At 41.0% G+C, this 19,167-nt stretch overlaps 1 protein-coding gene across 14 annotated transcripts in view; it reads left to right on the forward strand.

Moving 5' to 3' along the window:
• Window positions 1-19,167, forward strand: part of ARHGAP28 (Rho GTPase activating protein 28) — a 193,442-nt gene that overhangs the window by 39,610 nt on the left and 134,665 nt on the right. For 4 of the 14 annotated variants that reach the window (XM_081078574.1, XM_081078564.1, XM_081078559.1 and 1 more), the window contains exon 1: window positions 18,645-18,877. The exons of 5 other annotated variants lie outside the window; for them this stretch is intronic. Coding sequence is in view for 4 of the 9 variants with exons in the window: in XM_081078571.1 (XP_080934697.1) it covers window positions 18,819-18,877 (59 nt within the window). In the remaining 5 variants the exon portion in view is untranslated. Of the gene's footprint in view, window positions 1-18,562; window positions 18,878-19,167 lie in introns of those variants that run through there. 5 more of the 14 variants (XM_081078573.1, XM_081078560.1, XM_081078571.1 and 2 more) reach the window with 4 other exon arrangements.

The following is a 19,167-nucleotide window of genomic DNA, read 5'->3' on the forward strand; positions in this document are numbered from 1 at the left end:
TGAAATGAGGTATGTTTTCATTTTGCAGAGACTCCACCATGTACACTGTGTGGTGTGTATGCTAAGGAATGGATAATGGGGAGTGACTTAGCTAAGGGTGACTAACTTTGGGACAGGATCTGAATGTCAACATGGCTTTATATGTTTCTCTACGTTTTGAGTATGCAGAAACCTTTATGCCTGAGAGTGCAGAGGATAAAGGTAAAGAAGAAGTAAAAGTTGTTCTTGGACAGAAAATATTTTAGATAAAGAACTACAGAGTCGAGGGTGGCTGGTTAGCTCAGTTGGTTAGAGGGTGGTCCTGGTAGCACCAAGGTTGCTCGTTTCAATCCCTGCATGGGCCACTGTGACCTGCGCTCTCCTTTAAAAAAACCAAAAACACTAGAGAGTCAAATTCTGTGTTCATTTATATATACATGACATAAACAAGTTCACTATGGAATGTTTTTTAATTGAACATAGTGAGGCTTAATAATTTTAATAGCTTTTTCATTAAGCAAAAAAGAAAAAGTGAGTGAAACTTGAAAAAGCAATTAATTTATGATATGAGGATAAGAAGTATAAGTTGTAAGACAATTATCAGCCTGGAAAAACATTTTCGTATTGGTCAATTTGGGTATTCAGGTAGATCTCCAGAATATATACAAAGAAGAGTTTACTATATAATATTCTAAATAATCACCCATTGCCGTATCTGCTGATAAGGAAAACAAGTAAAGCTAATACTGATCATCATTAGGCACAAAGTGAATTTGACTCACTTCAATAGCAATGTGTACAACTTTTGTAAGGGTAAAATTGAAAATAATAACAAGACTTTATACGAGGTGTGACAGTTAAGTTTGTGAACTGACCACTGTGCACTTACATGGCAGCACTGTACAAACAGCTTGGTGAGGTTTCATAATCTCGGTACAACAGTGTCTCACTGCTATGTTCCTATTGATGTGTGGTGCCGGTGTCTTGCTGACTGGCGTTCATTATTGTTATTGCGTGTTTTTGTATGCCATTGCGACAATATCTGAGCTTGAATTAGAGCAACGAATAAACATTAAATTTCTTGTTAAACTTAGCAAGAGTGGAAGTAAAATTAGGGACATGTTCATCCAAGTTTTGGGGGATAATGCCATGAAGAAAACGGCTGTGTACCAATGGATTAAATGTTTTTCTGAGGGGAGAGAACACGTCAATGATGAAGAGAGGTCAAGGCAGCTAGTAACAAGTAGACCTGATTAAAACATTGCAAAAATTAGTCGAATTGTGTGTCAAAATCATTGGTTGACCGTGAGAAGCATAGCAGAGCAAGTCAACATTGATAGAGAAACAGTTAGGAAAATCTTTACTGAAAATCTTGGCATGAAAAAGGTGTGTGCAAAAGTGGTCTCAAAGGAGCTCACCAATGAACAAAAGCAAAGGAGAGTCAAAGTTTGCCAAGACCTTTTAGACAGGTAAAGTGATGTTTTGGGCTGTGTTATCACTAGTGATGAAACATGGGTGTACCAATATGACCCTCAAACTAAGCATCAAAGAGCACAATCGAAGTCAGCCAATTCTCCATGACCAAAAATATTCCATCAGTCCAAATCAAGAGTTAGAACAATGTTGCTAACCTTTTTTGATATCAGAGGGATTATTCAGTATGAATTTGTACCAACTGGACAAACAGTTAACCAAGATTACTATTTGGAGGTGCAGAATGACTGCGTGAAAAAGTTAGATGAAAATGACCTGAACTTCTCGCCAACAATTCATGGCAGCACCACAATGCACCAGTTTACAAGGCACTGGCTATGAAGGAGTTTTTAGCTAGTAAACAAATAACTGTATTGGAACACCCTCCCTACTCACCTGATCTGGCCCCCAATGACGTCTTTCTTTACCTGAAGATAAAGGAAATATTCAAAGGAAGACATTTTGATGACATTCAGGACATCAAGGGTAATACGAAGACAGCTCTGATGGCCACTCCAGAAAAAGAGTTCCAAAATTGCTTTGAAAGGTGGACTAGGCGCTGGTGTCAGTGCATAGCTTCCCAAGGGGAGTACTTCGAAGGTGACTGTAGTGATATTCAGCAATAAGGTATGTAGCACTTTTTCTAGGATGAGTTCCCAAACTTAATTGACAGACCTCATATACAAATATGATAAGAAAGTGGTAATCTTTGTCATCAAACTGTTCCTAATCACCACAAGAATAGCTCAAAGCAATAAACTGTATGTCTTAAGAGAGTCCTAAAGTGCTGTGAGAGTTCAGAGGAAGATGTCTTGTCTTCTTGCTACAATCAAGGAAGGCCTTAGCCGAGGCCTAAGCTGGCCTTGACATTATTGCAGTACAAGCCCATCTTCAGGAGGTTAAAGGCTCCACCTGCTTACCTTCTGTGGCTGCAATCTGCTCTATAATTGGGTACGAACTATATGCTATTCCAGCGAACAAGCTAAAACCCTTAGATTCCGTATCTAAGCCTGCCTTGGGATTCAAATCAACTGTGACTTCTTGTAAGGTCATTCTGCATCCTGTTTCATTAGTTTTTCTGTATTAACAGATCTAATTAAAGAATTCACTTTAATAGAATCTCTGTGCCTAATCAATTCAAGGCTGCAAGCAATTATTTGAGTGACAAAATGTTGTGCTCCTACCTAGGTGCTGAAAAAAACTGGTAACATTAGAAACTGAAGGCAGTTGCTGTGTACCAGTCATTTTATTACATCGCCTTTGATAGTGTAACAATGTGCTTAACCAGGAAGGCCTGTACTATTGAATGTAAATCAAATGACCAATGCAAATTAAGCCTTGATCTCCAATGGAGCACTTATAGTGATGTAAGAAAAAATATGACTCAGCAATAATTATTGCCATAGACTTTAGCAGTCAGACGAAGATGTCATCAGCTAGTACTGGATTTTATTTATTAATGTTTTGTTGAGGTTTTCTGTGTTCATGTTCACAAAAAATATTGGTCTGTACATTTTTGTTCTTTTCAGGGTTTTCATATCAGGGTGATTCTGATTTCTTACAATGAATTGGAAGGAGTTCCTCTACCTTCATTTTCTGTGTAGGTTTGATACTTTTTCATTCTTAAATGTTTGATAGCATATTAAGGAGGCCATCTAGGACTGGAATTTTCTTTGTGGCTAGATTTTAAATTATGAATTCAGTTTGTTTAATAAATATGTGAAGATTTGTTTATTTTGCTGTCAGTTTTAGTGGTTTATATCTTTCAAGAAATTTATCCATTTCATATGAGCATTCGTTGAATTTCTTGGCACACGGTTGTTTATACTATTCCGTTATTGCCTATTCTCTATCTTGTAATTTTTGTCTTCTCTTTTCGATCAGACAGTTACAAATTTAAGAGTTTTATTCATCTTTTTCAAAACCCAGGTTTTAAAAAACCTATTTATTTTTCACCTACTTACTCTTTCTTTTGTTGATTTTTATTCTTAATTATTTATTTGATTTATTCTGGGCTTAATTTGTTTTACCAGCTTCCTAAGGTGAAAGCTTAGACATTCATTATTGATCTCTCTTCTGTTTTAATATAAGCATTTAATGCTATAAAATTATCTCTTAAGGAATGCTTTGTCAGCATCCTACATGTATTCCTGTGTTGTCGTTTTATTATTATTCAGTTAAAAATATTTTCTAATTTCTCTTAGGATTTTATCTTTGATCTCTAGCTTATTTAAAAGTATGGTAGAGTCTTAAAAAAATAAAAAAAAAATAAAAGTATGGTAGAGTCTTGAGTGACTCAGTAGGACCAAGGTTGAAGAGAGGGAGGAAGAATGAGAGTAAACAAGCAAAGAAAACTTTGAAGGAGCAGCCACTGATGTAGATGGAAATTCAGGAAAAGACGATGCCATGGAAGCTGTGAGAAAAAACTGTTTCAAGATGGGGAGATACTTCAAAATCTCTTGATACTTCAAATCATGTTATATAGAAATAACCAGTTATGCCTTGTGATCAAAATCCAGAACAGTCAAATATGAATCATAGTGAAGATGAAAGCAGGGAAAATTAAACAAACAACAACAACAAAAAATGGAGACAACCAAGATGGTGCAGTAGGTAAATGCTGTGTTTACCTTCTCTTACAACCACATCAAAATTACAACTAAGCTACAAAACAACCATTATTGAGAATTGCCTAAAATCAAGCTGAACTGAAACCTTTCAACCAAGGACATGAAGAAGGAGCCACCGCCAGACTGGTAGGAAGGTCAGAGACCTGGTACGGGCTGGTCCCACACCCATGTGTGACCGTGTTGGGGACAGAGTCCCAGAGAGCAGTATCCAGGCTCTCGGCCTTGCGTGGTGGGGTGGTGGTTGGCCGTTGGCTGTAGCCGGTTGGCCAATTGGCTGCTGATGTAACTGCCTGGCTGCGTTGGTTGGTTGGCTGGTTGGCAGGCAGAAAAAGCAGATGGCTGGTTGCGGATGTGTGGCTCCTGCTTCCTGGGTCTCTAACCCAGCTGCCAGCGAGAATATAGTGGTGTGACTCCCCTATCTATGGCTCCATGGGTGTTCCTTTTCGGCTTCACCATATCCTGCATTCTTATGTGGGGAGCGGCGGGAGCTGAGACCCCGCCGGACGCCCTGCATGACAGACCATTAAAGTTCAGTATGACTATTTCGGATGTGGGGGTCCCCCCCCATCCCTTAAGGAGCGAGAGATACAAGCCCCACCCCATCCCAGAGTTCTCATGCCTGGGAGAGAAGTCCCCATAATTTCTGGCTGTGAAAAACAGCAGAGATTGTGACTGAGACTGAGTGTGGCTGCACTCACAGGCGCCTCTCTTAAATGGACTGCATGCAGCTTTATCACCAGTGGAATCCCTCGCTCTGAGCTCCAGCACTTGGGGCACCAGCTAGAAAGGCAGCATGGACAAATGGTGGGGAATTGAGTTGTCTGGCTTGATACATGGACTGGAGAGGTGGCTTTTTCCTGGACGGAGGAGCTGGCAGAGGCCATTGTTTCTTTGTTGAGCTCAACCTCTTCCTGGTGTGCAAACACAGGCAGCCACCATTTCTGAGTCTCCACCATTTGTTTGCCCTGCCCTTGAGATTTGAGACCTGGCCCCCAACTTTCAGGCACACCCAGGCTACTTTCAGTGGCTTCTTCATGCAGACCACTTGCCTTGGCTCAAGCTGTGCTTTCCTAGGGTCTCTCAAAGGCTTGTAGAATCTAGACAAGCAGCTTGTCCTGTGCCTCTGACTGAGCAGCCTAAGCTGGCACAAGTGGCAGCCAGCCTAGGTTTGCGGCTTGGCCTCTCAAGGTGCTTCCAAGCACAGCACGGGCAGCAGACATCTGAGGATTTCTTTCTGACTCATGCTACGTGGCCCCTGATGGGGCACGGGCTGTGGCTGAAGTAGACCTACAGCGGATCCCATCCAAGGTGGTCCAGGGGCTGGTGCCCCCAGTAGCTAGCTTCAAAATGAGCTGGAGCATCACCTAGCTGTCTCCAAGTACAACATACCCAAGGCGTGGATGAGGCAGGCACCAGAGTCCTGCTGAGGCAGATCCTGCTCTATAGGATCAGCCCCTGCACAACAACTCTTCTACTGTAGTCAAGGCCAGTCCTCACAACCAGTGAGCCCAAGGGTCAGTCCCTCCTATTGATGTGCAATTATCAACCAAGGCTCAACTACAAGAGGAGGGCACATATAACCCATACAAGGGACACACCTGGAGTACATGGCTCAAGTGACCAGAATGACTGTGCCACTGAACCCTGCAGCATACCTACTACATCAGGCCACTTTACTAAGACCAGAAGACATACCTAATACAGAGATACAAACACAGGGAGGCAACCAAAATGGGGAGACAAAGAAACATGTCCCAAATGAGAGAACAGAACACAGTTCCAGAAAAAGAACTAAGTGAAGCGGAGATAAGCAATCTATTGGATGCAGAGTTCCAAACACTGGTTATAAGAATGCTCAATTATATCATAAAAATGGAGATGGAAACCATAAAAAAGGACCAGTCAGAAATAAAGGATATAATCCTGGACACAAAGAATATATTATAGGGAATCAACAGTAGATTAGATGAAGCAGAGGATCTAACCAGCAATGTACAAGATAATGTAACAGAAAAAACCAGAACAGCAAAAAGAAAAAAGGATCCAAAAATTGAAGAGTTTAAGGGGCTTCCAGGACAATATCAAGTGTATCAACATTTGCATTATAGGGGTACCAGAGGGAGAAGAGAGAGTGCAAGGAATTGAAAACCTATTTGAAGAAACAATGACAGAAAACTTCCCTAACCCGGTGAAGGAAATAGACATAAAGCCCAGGAAGCACAAAGAGTCCTAAACACAATAAACCCAAAGAGGCCAACACAAAGACACATCATAATTAAAATGCCAAAGGTTAAAGACAAAGAGAGAATCTTAAAAGCAGCAAGAGAAAAGCAGTTAGGTTAGGGAGCCCCCATAAGACTGTCAGCTGATTTCTCAACAGAAACTTTGCAGGCAAGAAGGGAGTGGCAGGAAATAGTCCAAGTGATGAAAAGCAACGACATACAATCAAGATTGCTTTACCCAGCAAAGCTATCATTTAGAATTGAAGGACAGATAAGGAGCTTCCCAGACAAGAAAAAGCTGAAGGAGTTCATCACTACCAAAACAGTATTACAAGGACTCTTAGAGGGACTTCTTTAAGATGGGACGGGATTAAGGACGGATGAAAGGGGAAGGGATTAAGAAGTACAAATTGGGTGTTACACAGTAGTCATGGGGATGTAGGTTATAGCATAAGGAATATAGTCAACAATATTGTAATAACTAGGTATGGTGCCAGATAAGTACTAGATCTATCAGGGTGAGAGATGGGAATGGGGTTGGAGTCAGGGTGAAAAGGTGAAGGCATTAAGAAATATAAATCAATAGTTAATACAGTATGGGGAATATAATCAACAATGTTGTAAAGACCATGTAAGGTACCAGATGGGCACTGGACTTATCAGGAGGATCACGTGATAGACTGTGTAGATGCCTGATCTAACGCACTATACACCTGAAGAGCTGAAGTAGAATAATATTGAATGTCAACTATAACTAAATATATAGGTATATATAGTCACAGGATGTGCAGTACAACATAGGGAAGATAGTTGATGGTTGTAACAGCTATATAAAATGTCAGAGGGGTAGTAGCTTGGGGGTGGGTTATCACTTTATAAGGGGTTTAAATGTCTATTACGTTGCTTTGTACACCTGAAACTAATTTTAAAAAATGGAAAGAAGGAGAGGGAGAAAAAGAAGAAGAAAAGGGAAAGGATGTATAAAAGAAACTGGAAGAGGAACAAGAGAAGGAGGAGGAAAAAGAAGAAAAATGGAAACCCCTCATGGACACTCTCTGGACAACATTTGAGTTAAACAAATGCACCACAAAAGGACACATTCTATCACTTGCCTTTGAATTTAACATGACAGAAAACCTGATAAGTCAAAGGTTTTTTTAGAAAGAGGAAGAAATTAAATAAAGAAATGTATATTTCGCAGACATATATAAAAAGAACCTCATGTGATTGAAGGGAATTAAGAAAAACCACCATTACTTTTAATAGCACTAGGCTGTATGTAGAACTTTTATATATTATTTATAAATATTTATATATGAATATTTATGTACTACCTAATTTGATCATCACTCCAAACCAAAAATGAGTAAACTGAATTTATGCAAAATAATGTGATTTCATCAACAAGTACCAGTTCCTAAATGTCTAAGCTTGAATGGGTACTTTTCATCTCTCAACTATACATGCTATGCATTTTCAATTATAACCTGATAAATATTTTAGGTTGCATCAATTTGTGTTTCATATTTAATGTTTAGATACTTCCAATTTTCTCTATTCAAAGTCCAATGTGAAAATATTAAAAAAATAAATAAAAGGGTGTTAATTTCCAGTATTTGGGGGGGGGTAGATATCTTTCTTTTATTGATTTCTAAATGAATTTTTCTGTGGTCAAAGAACATACTTTGCATGAGTGAAATCCTTTAAAATTTATTAAGATGTGTTTTATGGCCATGCATATGATTTATCTTGGTGATGTTTCCTGTGAACTTAAAAAGAATTTGTATTCTGCTTTTTTGAGTGGGAGTATTCTATAAACATCCACTAAATTAATTTGGTTGATGCTAGTGTTTAAGTTTCTATGTTTTTCCTGATTTTCTGTCTACTTGTTCCATTTATTAATGAGAGAGGAGTGTAGAGATCTCTAACTGTCACGGGGATTTGTCTCTTTCTCCTTTCAGTTCGGAGAGATTTTACTTCAAATATTGTAAAGCCCTGTGTTTCAGTGCATATACATGTAAGGTTGTTAGGTCCTCTTTATGAAATTAGTTTTTTATCATTAAGAAATATCGTTCTTTGTCTTTGGTCATATCTTTTATTCTAAAGTTGTGGCAGCCATAGAGTTGTGCTATTCAGACCTCATTTCCAAAAAGTAGTATACTTAGCCTATATTTTCAGCTGCCACACTTCTAGGATCTACCATATAATCGCACTGTGGCTATGCTCTCAGCAGGATACCTCCAGCCCACAACTGAGCACAAGGTGAAACTAGAGCTGGCCCATTTCTGCCCAATGGGCAATGTCTGCTGGGGACTTCCCATTAGCCTGGCTGAGACTCTCCTAGACCTGCACTGTAGTAGTCTGAGGCTCATCCAACTCAAATCTTTCTTTTCCTCTTTCACAATCTGCATTCATGTCTGAAGCCCATTCCTTGCCCAATCATGCTCCCTCTCCCTTTTATCTTTCATTAGTGTTTCCTCCAATAAATCTCCTGACCTTCTGATTTAGTTCTTGACATCTGCTTCCCCCAGGACCCAAACTGACACAGAAGTTTGCTTTGTCTGAATATGATCATGCAAGCTTTCTTATGATTAATGTTTACATGGTACACTTAGGGCATCCTTTTACTTTTTACTCTGTGTCTTTACAATTAAAGTGTGTTTCTTGCAGGAAACATATAGGGCTGGGTTTAGTCTACAATCTTGCAATATGTTTTCAATTTATCCCATCTGTTCTCCTCCCCTTTTCTTTCTCTTTCTTGGCCTTCTTTTGAGTTAGTTAAGGTTTTGTTTTTTTTTTTTTTTTTTTTTTTTTTTTTAGTATTCCATTTTATCTCCACTCTTATAATATATATAATATAGCTTTTTATTGATTATTTTTAGTGGTCATTCCAGAGTTTACAATATGCCACTTTATGTTATCACATCCTTCCTTCAAGTAATATATTACTTTATATATAATGTAAGAACCTTTTTACTTTATGCTTTCATTTTCTCCGTACTGTCCTTTGTGGTATTGTTGTCATACATTTTACATATGTCAAAAACTTTACAATGCATTGTTATTTTTGTTTTAAACAGTTAATTTTATTTTAAAGAAATAAAAAAATAAAGAAATACTTTCTTTTCTATGTGCCCACATATTTACAAATTCCCACACTTTTATTCTTTTGTGCAGGTCCAAGTTTCCATCTGGTATTATTTTCTTTCTTCTTGACAAACTTACTCTAACATTTCTTGTAGTGCAGATCTGCTGGCCATGAATTCTCTGTGCTTTTGTTTGTCAAAGATAGTATTTATTTAGAGTTTGTTTTTGAAGGATATTTTCACTGGATATAGAATTCTACGTTGACCTTTTTCTTTCAGTACTTGAAAGATGTCATTCTACTGCCTTTTGCTTGTGTTGTTTGTATGAGAAGTTTGCAGTCATTCTTATCATGACTCTTCTGTACATAATATGTCTGTTTTTTTTCCACTCTGCTGTTTTTGGTATTTTCTCTTTATCTCTGTGTTTCAGCAATTGCATCATGATATGTCTGGCTATGGTTTTCTTTGTTTTATCTTTGTTAGGGTTCATTGAGTTTCTTGGATCTCTGGCTTACAGTTTTCATCAAATTTGGACACATTTCAGCCATCATTTTTTAATATTATTTTTCTCCCCCAGTCCCCATTTCAGGACTCCAATAACACATATGTTAGATTACTTGATGTTGTCCCACAGGTCACTGAGACTCTGTTCATTTCTTTCATCCTTTTTTTCTCTGTGTGTTTCAGTTTGGGCATTTCCTTTTTATTATTGAGATATAACTGACATACAATTTTTTTAAAAATGATATATAATGGACATGTAAGGTATTTTCTATATTGTTTTGTCTTTGAATTTATTGGTCTCTTCTTCTGCAGTTAATTAATGTCCTGATAATGCCATCTAGTATGGTTTTCATTTCATATATTTTTTTATCACTATAAAGTCTCATTTTTTTTTAATCTTCCATTTACTTCTGTCATGCAGGGCGGCCTGTGGGGTCTCCGGTCCCGCTCCCCACATAGGAATGCAGGATATGGTGTGGCCAAAAAGGAACACTCACGGAGCCAAAGATAAGGGAGTCACACCACTATATTCTTGCTGGCGGCTGGGTTGGAGACACAGGAAGCAGGAGCCACACTGTCCGCAACCTGTCATCCTAACTGCAATCCACGCTTGTCAGCCACCATCTTCTTGCTAGCCCCCCATTCTTTTCTGCTAGCGTAGCCATGGCAGTTATATTAGTGGCCAATGGCTCACTGGTTACAGCTGACGGCCAACTAGCCACAACTGATGCCCATCCAATCACAGTTGATGGCCATTTACTACCTGAGCCAGCACCTTTCCACGTGAAGCTGAGAGCCTGGAAACTACACTCCTGGCTCTGTCCCCACACTCCACCCCTACAGGGTCTCGCCTCACAATCTACATGACAAGCGTCTTCCACGAGGGGCCCTGTGCGAGGAGCCTGGAGGTGAATGCAATATCCTGGACACAGCCAGGCTCTCTGGGCACAGCCAGGGTTTCTCAGGGCACCACCAGTACTTCTGTGCACAGTCAGACTTCCAGGACACAGCCAGTGCCTCTCACATGTTCTCGATGGCGGCCTGTCGAGACAAAAGAAAACATCTCCAGTTCCACTATATGATGATACGTTCCCAAACAGACAGTCAAGTGGTCCATTAAATTAGGGATAGAATGCAATTCCCCATATTCCATAGTCATTCGCCAGGGCTGTCCTGGGGGTGAGGGATGACTTTTACCTACCCCTTAGCTCCCATGAAGGACTCAGAAAGCATTTCCTCCTGGGACAAATCCAGCATCCGGGCTGCATCAGCAAGCACTTCCCAGCCCACAGGGCCACAGTGACCTTCGCTTTCTTTGGCCTATGCTGGTTGGGGAACCATCCACGTCTTCCCACCCCTCCACGGGGATCCAGCTCTCCAGCACCTACTCCTCCTGGTCTTCCTGAGACTGAGTGTTCATACACACAAACTGCTCCAGTATATTCCAGAGAGTTTTGGCCGACACCGTACCCTGCTTGCTGCGCCATGTGTCGTGCGGGTCAGCCTGCGGGTTCTCTGCTCCCGCTCCCCACATAAGAACACAGGATATGGTGACGCCAAAAAGGAACACCCACGGAGACTCAAATAGGGGAGTCACACCACTATATTCTCGCTGGCGGCTGGGTTGGAGACACAGTTTGGGGACAAAGCCCCAGAAAGCAGTTTCCAGGCTCTCGGCCTCACGTGGAAAGGTGCTGGCTCAGGTAGTAAATAGTCATCAACTGTGATTGGATGGGCATCAGCTGTGGCTAGTTGGTCGTCAGCTATAACCAGTGAGCCATTGGCCACTAATATAACTGTCGTGGCTACGCTAGCAAGAAAATAATGGGGGCTAGCAAGAAGATGGTGGCTGAACTAGCAGGAGCGGATTGCAGAGAGGCAGATGCCGCCAGCGAGAATATAGTGATATGACTACCCTACTTATGGCTCCGTGGGTGTTCCTTTTTGGCCTCACCATATCCTGCGTTTTTATGTGGGGAGCGGGACCATAGACCCTGCGTGACTCCCCGCATAACACCCTGCACGACACACAGGAAGCAGGAGCCACACTGTCCGCAACCCGCTGTCTTAACTGCAATCCACACTTGTCAGCCACCATCTTCTTGCTAGCCCCCCATTCTTTTCTGCTAGCGTAGCCATGGCAGTTATATTAGTGGCCAATGGCTCACTGGTTACAGCTGACGGCCAACTAGCCACAGCTGATGCCCATCCAATCACAGTTGATGGCCATTTACTACCTGAGCCAGCACCTTTCCACGTGAAGCTGAGAGCCTGGAAACTACACTCCTGGCTCTGTCCCCACACTCCACCCCTACAGGGTCTCGCCTCACAATCTACATGACAAGCGTCTTCCACGAGGGGCCCTGTGCGAGGAGCCTGGAGGTGAATGCAATATCCTGGACACAGCCAGGCTCTCTGGGCACAGCCAGGGTTTCTCAGGGCACCACCAGTACTTCTGTGCACAGTCAGACTTCCAGGACACAGCCAGTGCCTCTCACATGTTCTCGATGGCGGCCTGTCGAGACAAAAGAAAACATCTCCAGTTCCACTATATGATGATACGTTCCCAAACAGACAGTCAAGTGGTCCATTAAATTAGGGATAGAATGCAATTCCCCATATTCCATAGTCATTCGCCAGGGCTGTCCTGGGGGTGAGGGATGACTTTTACCTACCCCTTAGCTCCCATGAAGGACTCAGAAAGCATTTCCTCCTGGGACAAATCCAGCATCCGGGCTGCATCAGCAAGCACTTCCCAGCCCACAGGGCCACAGTGACCTTCGCTTTCTTTGGCCTATGCTGGTTGGGGAACCATCCACGTCTTCCCACCCCTCCACGGGGATCCAGCTCTCCAGCACCTACTCCTCCTGGTCTTCCTGAGACTGAGTGTTCATACACACAAACTGCTCCAGTATATTCCAGAGAGTTTTGGCCGACACCGTACCCTGCTTGCTGCGCCATGTGTCGTGCGGGTCAGCCTGCGGGTTCTCTGCTCCCGCTCCCCACATAAGAACACAGGATATGGTGACGCCAAAAAGGAACACCCACGGAGACTCAAATAGGGGAGTCACACCACTATATTCTCGCTGGCGGCTGGGTTGGAGACACAGTTTGGGGACAAAGCCCCAGAAAGCAGTTTCCAGGCTCTCGGCCTCACGTGGAAAGGTGCTGGCTCAGGTAGTAAATAGTCATCAACTGTGATTGGATGGGCATCAGCTGTGGCTAGTTGGTCGTCAGCTATAACCAGTGAGCCATTGGCCACTAATATAACTGTCGTGGCTACGCTAGCAAGAAAATAATGGGGGCTAGCAAGAAGATGGTGGCTGAACTAGCAGGAGCGGATTGCAGAGAGGCAGATGCCGCCAGCGAGAATATAGTGATATGACTACCCTACTTATGGCTCCGTGGGTGTTCCTTTTTGGCCTCACCATATCCTGCGTTTTTATGTGGGGAGCGGGACCATAGACCCTGCGTGACTCCCCGCATAACACCCTGCACGACACACAGGAAGCAGGAGCCACACTGTCCGCAACCCGCTGTCTTAACTGCAATCCACACTTGTCAGCTCAGCCACCATCTTCTTGCTAGCCCCCATTTTTCTGTTAGCGTAGCCACAGCAGTTATATTAGTGCCCAATGGCTCACTGGTTCAGCTGACGGCCAACTAGCCACAGTTGATGGCCATTTACTACCCGAGCCAGCACCCTTCCTCGTGAGGCCAAGAGCCTGGAAACTGCTTTCTGGGGCTCTGTCCCCACAACTTCCTCATAACTTTCTTTTAAATCCTTAAGTATATTGAGCTAATAATTGTCTTTTTGTGCTAATTTTTCAGCTGTGTCATTTCTGCGTCTGTTTCTGTCTCATTTTCTTGCTTTTTTGCATGTGTCATAATTTTTTATTGTGATAGACCTGTGATTTTTTTTGTTTCTTAGAGTTCAGTGTCTTTCTGTTAAAAGGTTTGCTAAGCCAACTCTAGAATCGCCTTTGCTCTCCGGCCGATTTAGCCATACTACTAAAGTGACACTTTAAAGTGTCATTGTACTAAAGAATTTTCTGGTGTTGTGACCTAAAGCCCCAGGTGCTCAACAAAGACTTGCTCTTTGGCAGATCTGGAAATCATTTGACTTATATATAGATCTTCATTTGGTTTTTGCCCATCATTCTGAAGTTGATCCTGTGCATGTGTGACTTAATAGTTAGCAACAAACTCAAGGAAGCCCCGATATCAATTTCTTGAGCTCTTTGTCTGCATAGGTCCTTCCTGTATTTACTTCTAGCAAATTCCATGTGCCTTAGCTTCAATGAGCTCTGTTCTGTGTCCTTTTAACTCGGGGAGACCCGTGTTTTTGGGTTTCCTTTCACTGCACCGCCAGTCCAGAGTGTGCATTCAGGCTGAAAGCTGGTTAACTGCAGAACTCACCACAGATGTTTCCCCTCTCTTAGGGATCACATTTTGTGCTTCCTTTAGTCTAATATCTAAACAGTTTTTCACATATTTTATCCTGTTTTCAGGTTCTTTATGGTGGTGTCTAATCCAGAATTTGAACCTATGGCCAGAAAAAGTTTTCGTTTTTATGAATGTTCTGATTTTTATCTCCTTGATACTAAGGTAGTCTTTGAGACCATCTTTGGTGTTGAGAGAGAAGGAATTTTGTGGGAAGGAGAGAAGAGACTTCAAGGCCATTTGCTGTGCTCTGGATTGGAACAGGCTGAGATTAGACATAGGACCTTGTTTGGGCATCCCAAAAAGGAAGGGGGTATGGTAACTGGGCGAGTAGGGGTGGCTGTGGCCCCTCTTTTTTCCCGGTACTCTTTCCTCAATCATCTTTCACACTTAAGGGATATACATCAAGGATAGCCTCTACATTCACACTACTCCAAGAGAGCAGTTTCCAGATGTGGGGACAGAGCTAGGAGTTCAGTTTCCAGGATCTCGGCCTCACGAGGAAAGGTGCTGGCTCAGGTAGTAAATGGCCAACAACTGTGATTGGGTGGCCATCAGCTGTGGCTAGTTGGCCGTCACTATAATCATTGGCCACTAATATAACTGTGGTGGCTACACTAGCAGTAAAATGGGGGCTAGGGAGAAGATGGTGGCTGAGCTAGCAAGCGTGGATTGCAGCTAGCAAGTGGGGTTGGTTGGTAGAAAAGCAGACGGCAGGTTGCAGATCGTGCTTCCTGTATCTCCAACCCAGCCGTCAGCGAGACTGTAGGGTATGACTCCCCTACCTATGGCTCCATGGGTGTTCCTTTTTGGCCTCACCATTTCCTGCGTTCTTATGTGGGGAGCAGGAGCTGAGACCCTGCCTAACACCCTGTGTGACACCTGGTTGGAAAATTCTGTCTCTTATTTTACTTATGGATTTTTTTTTCTCCTTTAAATGTCTGTGGCAATTTAAGTATTTCTTTTAATATTTTTCTTCTGCATCAATCTATTTATAGAGGACTTCCAAAAGCCAGGCACTCATAAATTTATTTAATTTTCACCATGCCCCAATGAGGCACGTACTAGTACTATGTTCTTCCTTTTACCCACGAGGAAAGCAAGGCTTAGAGGGATTAAGAAGTTTTTCTAAGATCACACAGTGTGGACGTGGCAAACCCAGAACCTATGTCCTTCTCACTTCGTGCCCTGCACTCTTGATATTAGGCTATACTTCCCCCTTTACTACACATTACCTTTGTACTAGTTATTGCTATACCTGTCTTACCAGTTCATGAATTGATTGAGAATAGGAATCCCGTACTTCACAAGATGCCCACAGCAAGTTGAAAAGGAGAAAAAGAGGGAGAAAAATTACTTCCTTTGTTTCTCATTTTGGAAAAGAAATAGCCCTAAACACTTAGAATTAACTTTCTATCCCAGTACATCCTCATCAATAAAATTAACCTTTCATTGTAATTTTGTTTTACTTATTTTATTCCTAAGTAATCATAGTTACTAGAGTCAGCTGACAGGAAATCAACTGTCCATCTATAAAAAAAAAACAGGTGGCAAAAAGGAGAAATTCATTATTCTGTTGTGCAGTGTACATACCTAGTAATGGCAGGTTTTGGGATAATATATTCTATGATATTAGCTCCTTTTAGTCATGCCTGTAAATTGTCTTCTCTTACAAGATTGATTTTTATGTTTTCTGTAGTATTAGATAAACGTCTATTAAAATCAGATATATGGTCTGAAATAATGATAGAAATAGCACAAAAAGACCCTGTAATCAGTAACTTGGAGTTGTCTTTTTATTTTTTAACCAAGTACACAGTGATATCTTGATTAAGTCTGTCATTAACCAGGGCAGTAAAGCTATTAATCCAGGAAATAGTGGGCAGGTGTGTCAGAATCCCCAGGAGAGGATGTCAGAGCTTCTGGGTGTGTGCTTAGAATTCTTACATTAGATGAAGAAGAAACTTGACTATTGGATGACAGTGTCCACAGTTCGTCCCCTCTCTCAGGGTCAAATGTGCATGTCCCAGGAGGCATTTAAGCCACATCTGATAAATCTCATAGCTGAACTCACAAACTCCATGTAAACTGGTATTTGTTAGGCCAGAGGTTACATGTAAGATAAGAATGTCTTGCTGCTGAAAACTGTCAAAAGTCTCTTTTCAAAACTTCTTTAGAACATTTAATTACTCAGTTAAAAATGCCTCTAGTATTGGGGAGACTGCATGAGAGGAGAAGGAGGAGGAAGGATATGGCAAAAAAACATCTTCACGGTGTCTGAAACTGAGCTCAGAAAAACAGAGAGAATAGATACTTGCTAAAGGCAGTACATTCTGTTTCTATTTGATCACCACTCTCTGTTCTTCAAAGATTCTTTTTCATTGGCCAAAAGCTATAGAACTTTCAGCTTTGTGATTATGAAATGCTTCCTCATATTTTGGAACTAAAACGACTTCATTCAGAGTGAGCACCTTTAAATCTTTTTTTCCCATTTTTAATGCTGGCGAAAAGATCTGTAGTAGGAGAGCTCTTATTCTTTCTATAAAGTGGAAGCCAAGACAGAGGGAAGAGAGGAAAGGAAGAGAAGTGTGGAAGTTCCTGTTTCTCAAGCAAAGCAAGAGAAATCCTTAGAAGTAAGAGGGAATTACGTTTCACATGATCTATTAAGATCCAAGATCTTTCCTCTGTTGGTAATTTTGTGAAGTGGACAAATATCCACTAAAGTCTATTTCTTCTATATACATAATAGATTAATGAGTAGCCATCAATAAATTGATTTTAGTCTTTAGTGGCCTGAACTTGCCTGAACTGGATTCAGACAACAGCAATGTGAAGGCTGAAAACAAAATCTGTTGTTTCAGCTCCCTGAAACTGTCCTGTCTCCTGGTACATTATGTTAGATTAACCATTAGTAGTTGGATCATAAGAACCACAAGGGACCACACATCTTTATCCTTGTCTGGGTAATGCTCTTAAAAAAAATCAATGAGTCCTTATCAAATCCCACTGCCACTAAGCTAGGACTTACAGGACACCAGAAGATAGTTTTCATTTTTAACAGAAATAGGCCTGAGGAAAGATTTTAGTTACATTCTAAACTAAGTTAATTTTTTTTCAGTGAATTATGCATATTGAATATTGTACCTAATATCCATGCTGTAAGATGTTTGTACATTAACCGCCTTAATAATATATTTGAACAGGATGATCAAACAAAACATAGTCATATTTATCTCAAATGTTTTTGAGAGCTGCAACTTGTCTTCAAGTTCTCTTACACTGAATATTCCTGGGATGTTTTTCTGTAGAAAAACTTATGGTGCATTCACTAATTCAGTAAGTATTTGTTGCAGGCTTACTATGTATAGAGCATTGTGCTTGATTTTGTTGGAAATTATGAATTCATCTATTCATCTATTTAACAAAACTTATTGCGTATTGCATGTTAATATATGCTAGAGCTGTTCTTGGTACTGGCGATATGTTAAATCAGCATTACCAACGAGGTCTCTGGCCCTCCTATAGCCCTCATGCCAATGGGGAAGTCAGACAATACACAAACAAACAAATGCATATATATAATTTTGGAAAGGAGAATGGAGATGTATTTGCTCTTTTTATCTAGCTATTAATGCCTGATGTTAGGTAACAGCAGCTGGGAATTTGGATATCATGATGTAATGACGAAATGGTCTGACTTTTATATAAGGCGAAGTATCAGGTCTTTATAGTCATCTTATGTAGTTCTCACAATACACATGTAAAATACATGTTACTTACCCCAATTATTCAGACAAAGAAGCTGAGTCCCAGAGAGATGAGGTCAATTTCTTAAGTGAGGCCCAGAGAGATTGGGTGAATTTCTTTAATTGAAGCTAGTAAATGGCAAAGGTTTTTCTAATTAAACCCTTGCATAAAGTCTCGTGTTTCTTCTTTCTGCATTATTATTTAATATATATTGGATTAATCACCCGCAAATATTTTTCTTTCTACATTTCAGGTTAAAAATCTTTCAGGAGTAGAAAAGCTTTTACCAAACCACAACATGTTCTGCTTTTGGCTTTTCAAGTACTTTTAAAGCCTCATATCTGCTTGCGGAGAAAAGAAGGAAAGGGAAAAACTATTTCTAAAAATCGATCTTGCATACTATTTTCATAAATCTCGGCCTTCTCCAAGCTTATTACACTTCATAGTCTTCCTTAGGAAGTGGATGAAAATTTGAGCTAGAACACAAACAGGAAGGGTTGGAGGCCGCGTTGGTCCTGCAGGCACCACCTCTGTAAATAGCTCCCGTGCAGTGGGAATTAGCTCTCCACTTAGATAAGAAACTCCATTGCCTGTGTTTCTCTGGCCCTGCAGGGCTGGAGGCAGCCAGCACTGTCCTCCTGGAGGTGGAGGCAGCACTCAGTCTGTGGGGTGGTGAATGTGGGCCAGAGGATGGCATCCCCACCTCTGGGCCATGAGGACACAGGGTCACAGACATGTTTTGTGCTTCTCCCTTAAGAATTCCATCCCTGAAGACTTCACCTACTAGTAAGAGGTAAGGTTCAGAGCACTTCCTAAATCAATAACTTCGGCTGCAGACTTCTTTCTGCAGTCTAGTTTTCTCTTTTATTTCAAGGAGGAAAGATGATAACAAATAGTTGCTACAGGTTTTTTAAATAAATCAATTTTTAAGTGAATATATAGGTGGGACTTTTAATATGATTAGTAGATAATAAGTACATAATGTTAAGTGATAAGAAATTGCAATTTTTTAACCTTTCAAAGAAGATTTTTGTTATAGTGTAAATGTAAATCTCTCAAAGTCAAAAACAGAAAGTATATAAG

Source organism: Rhinolophus hipposideros (assembly GCF_964194185.1).
Source record: "Rhinolophus hipposideros genome assembly, chromosome: 17".
Classification (NCBI taxonomy): domain Eukaryota; kingdom Metazoa; phylum Chordata; class Mammalia; order Chiroptera; family Rhinolophidae; genus Rhinolophus; species Rhinolophus hipposideros.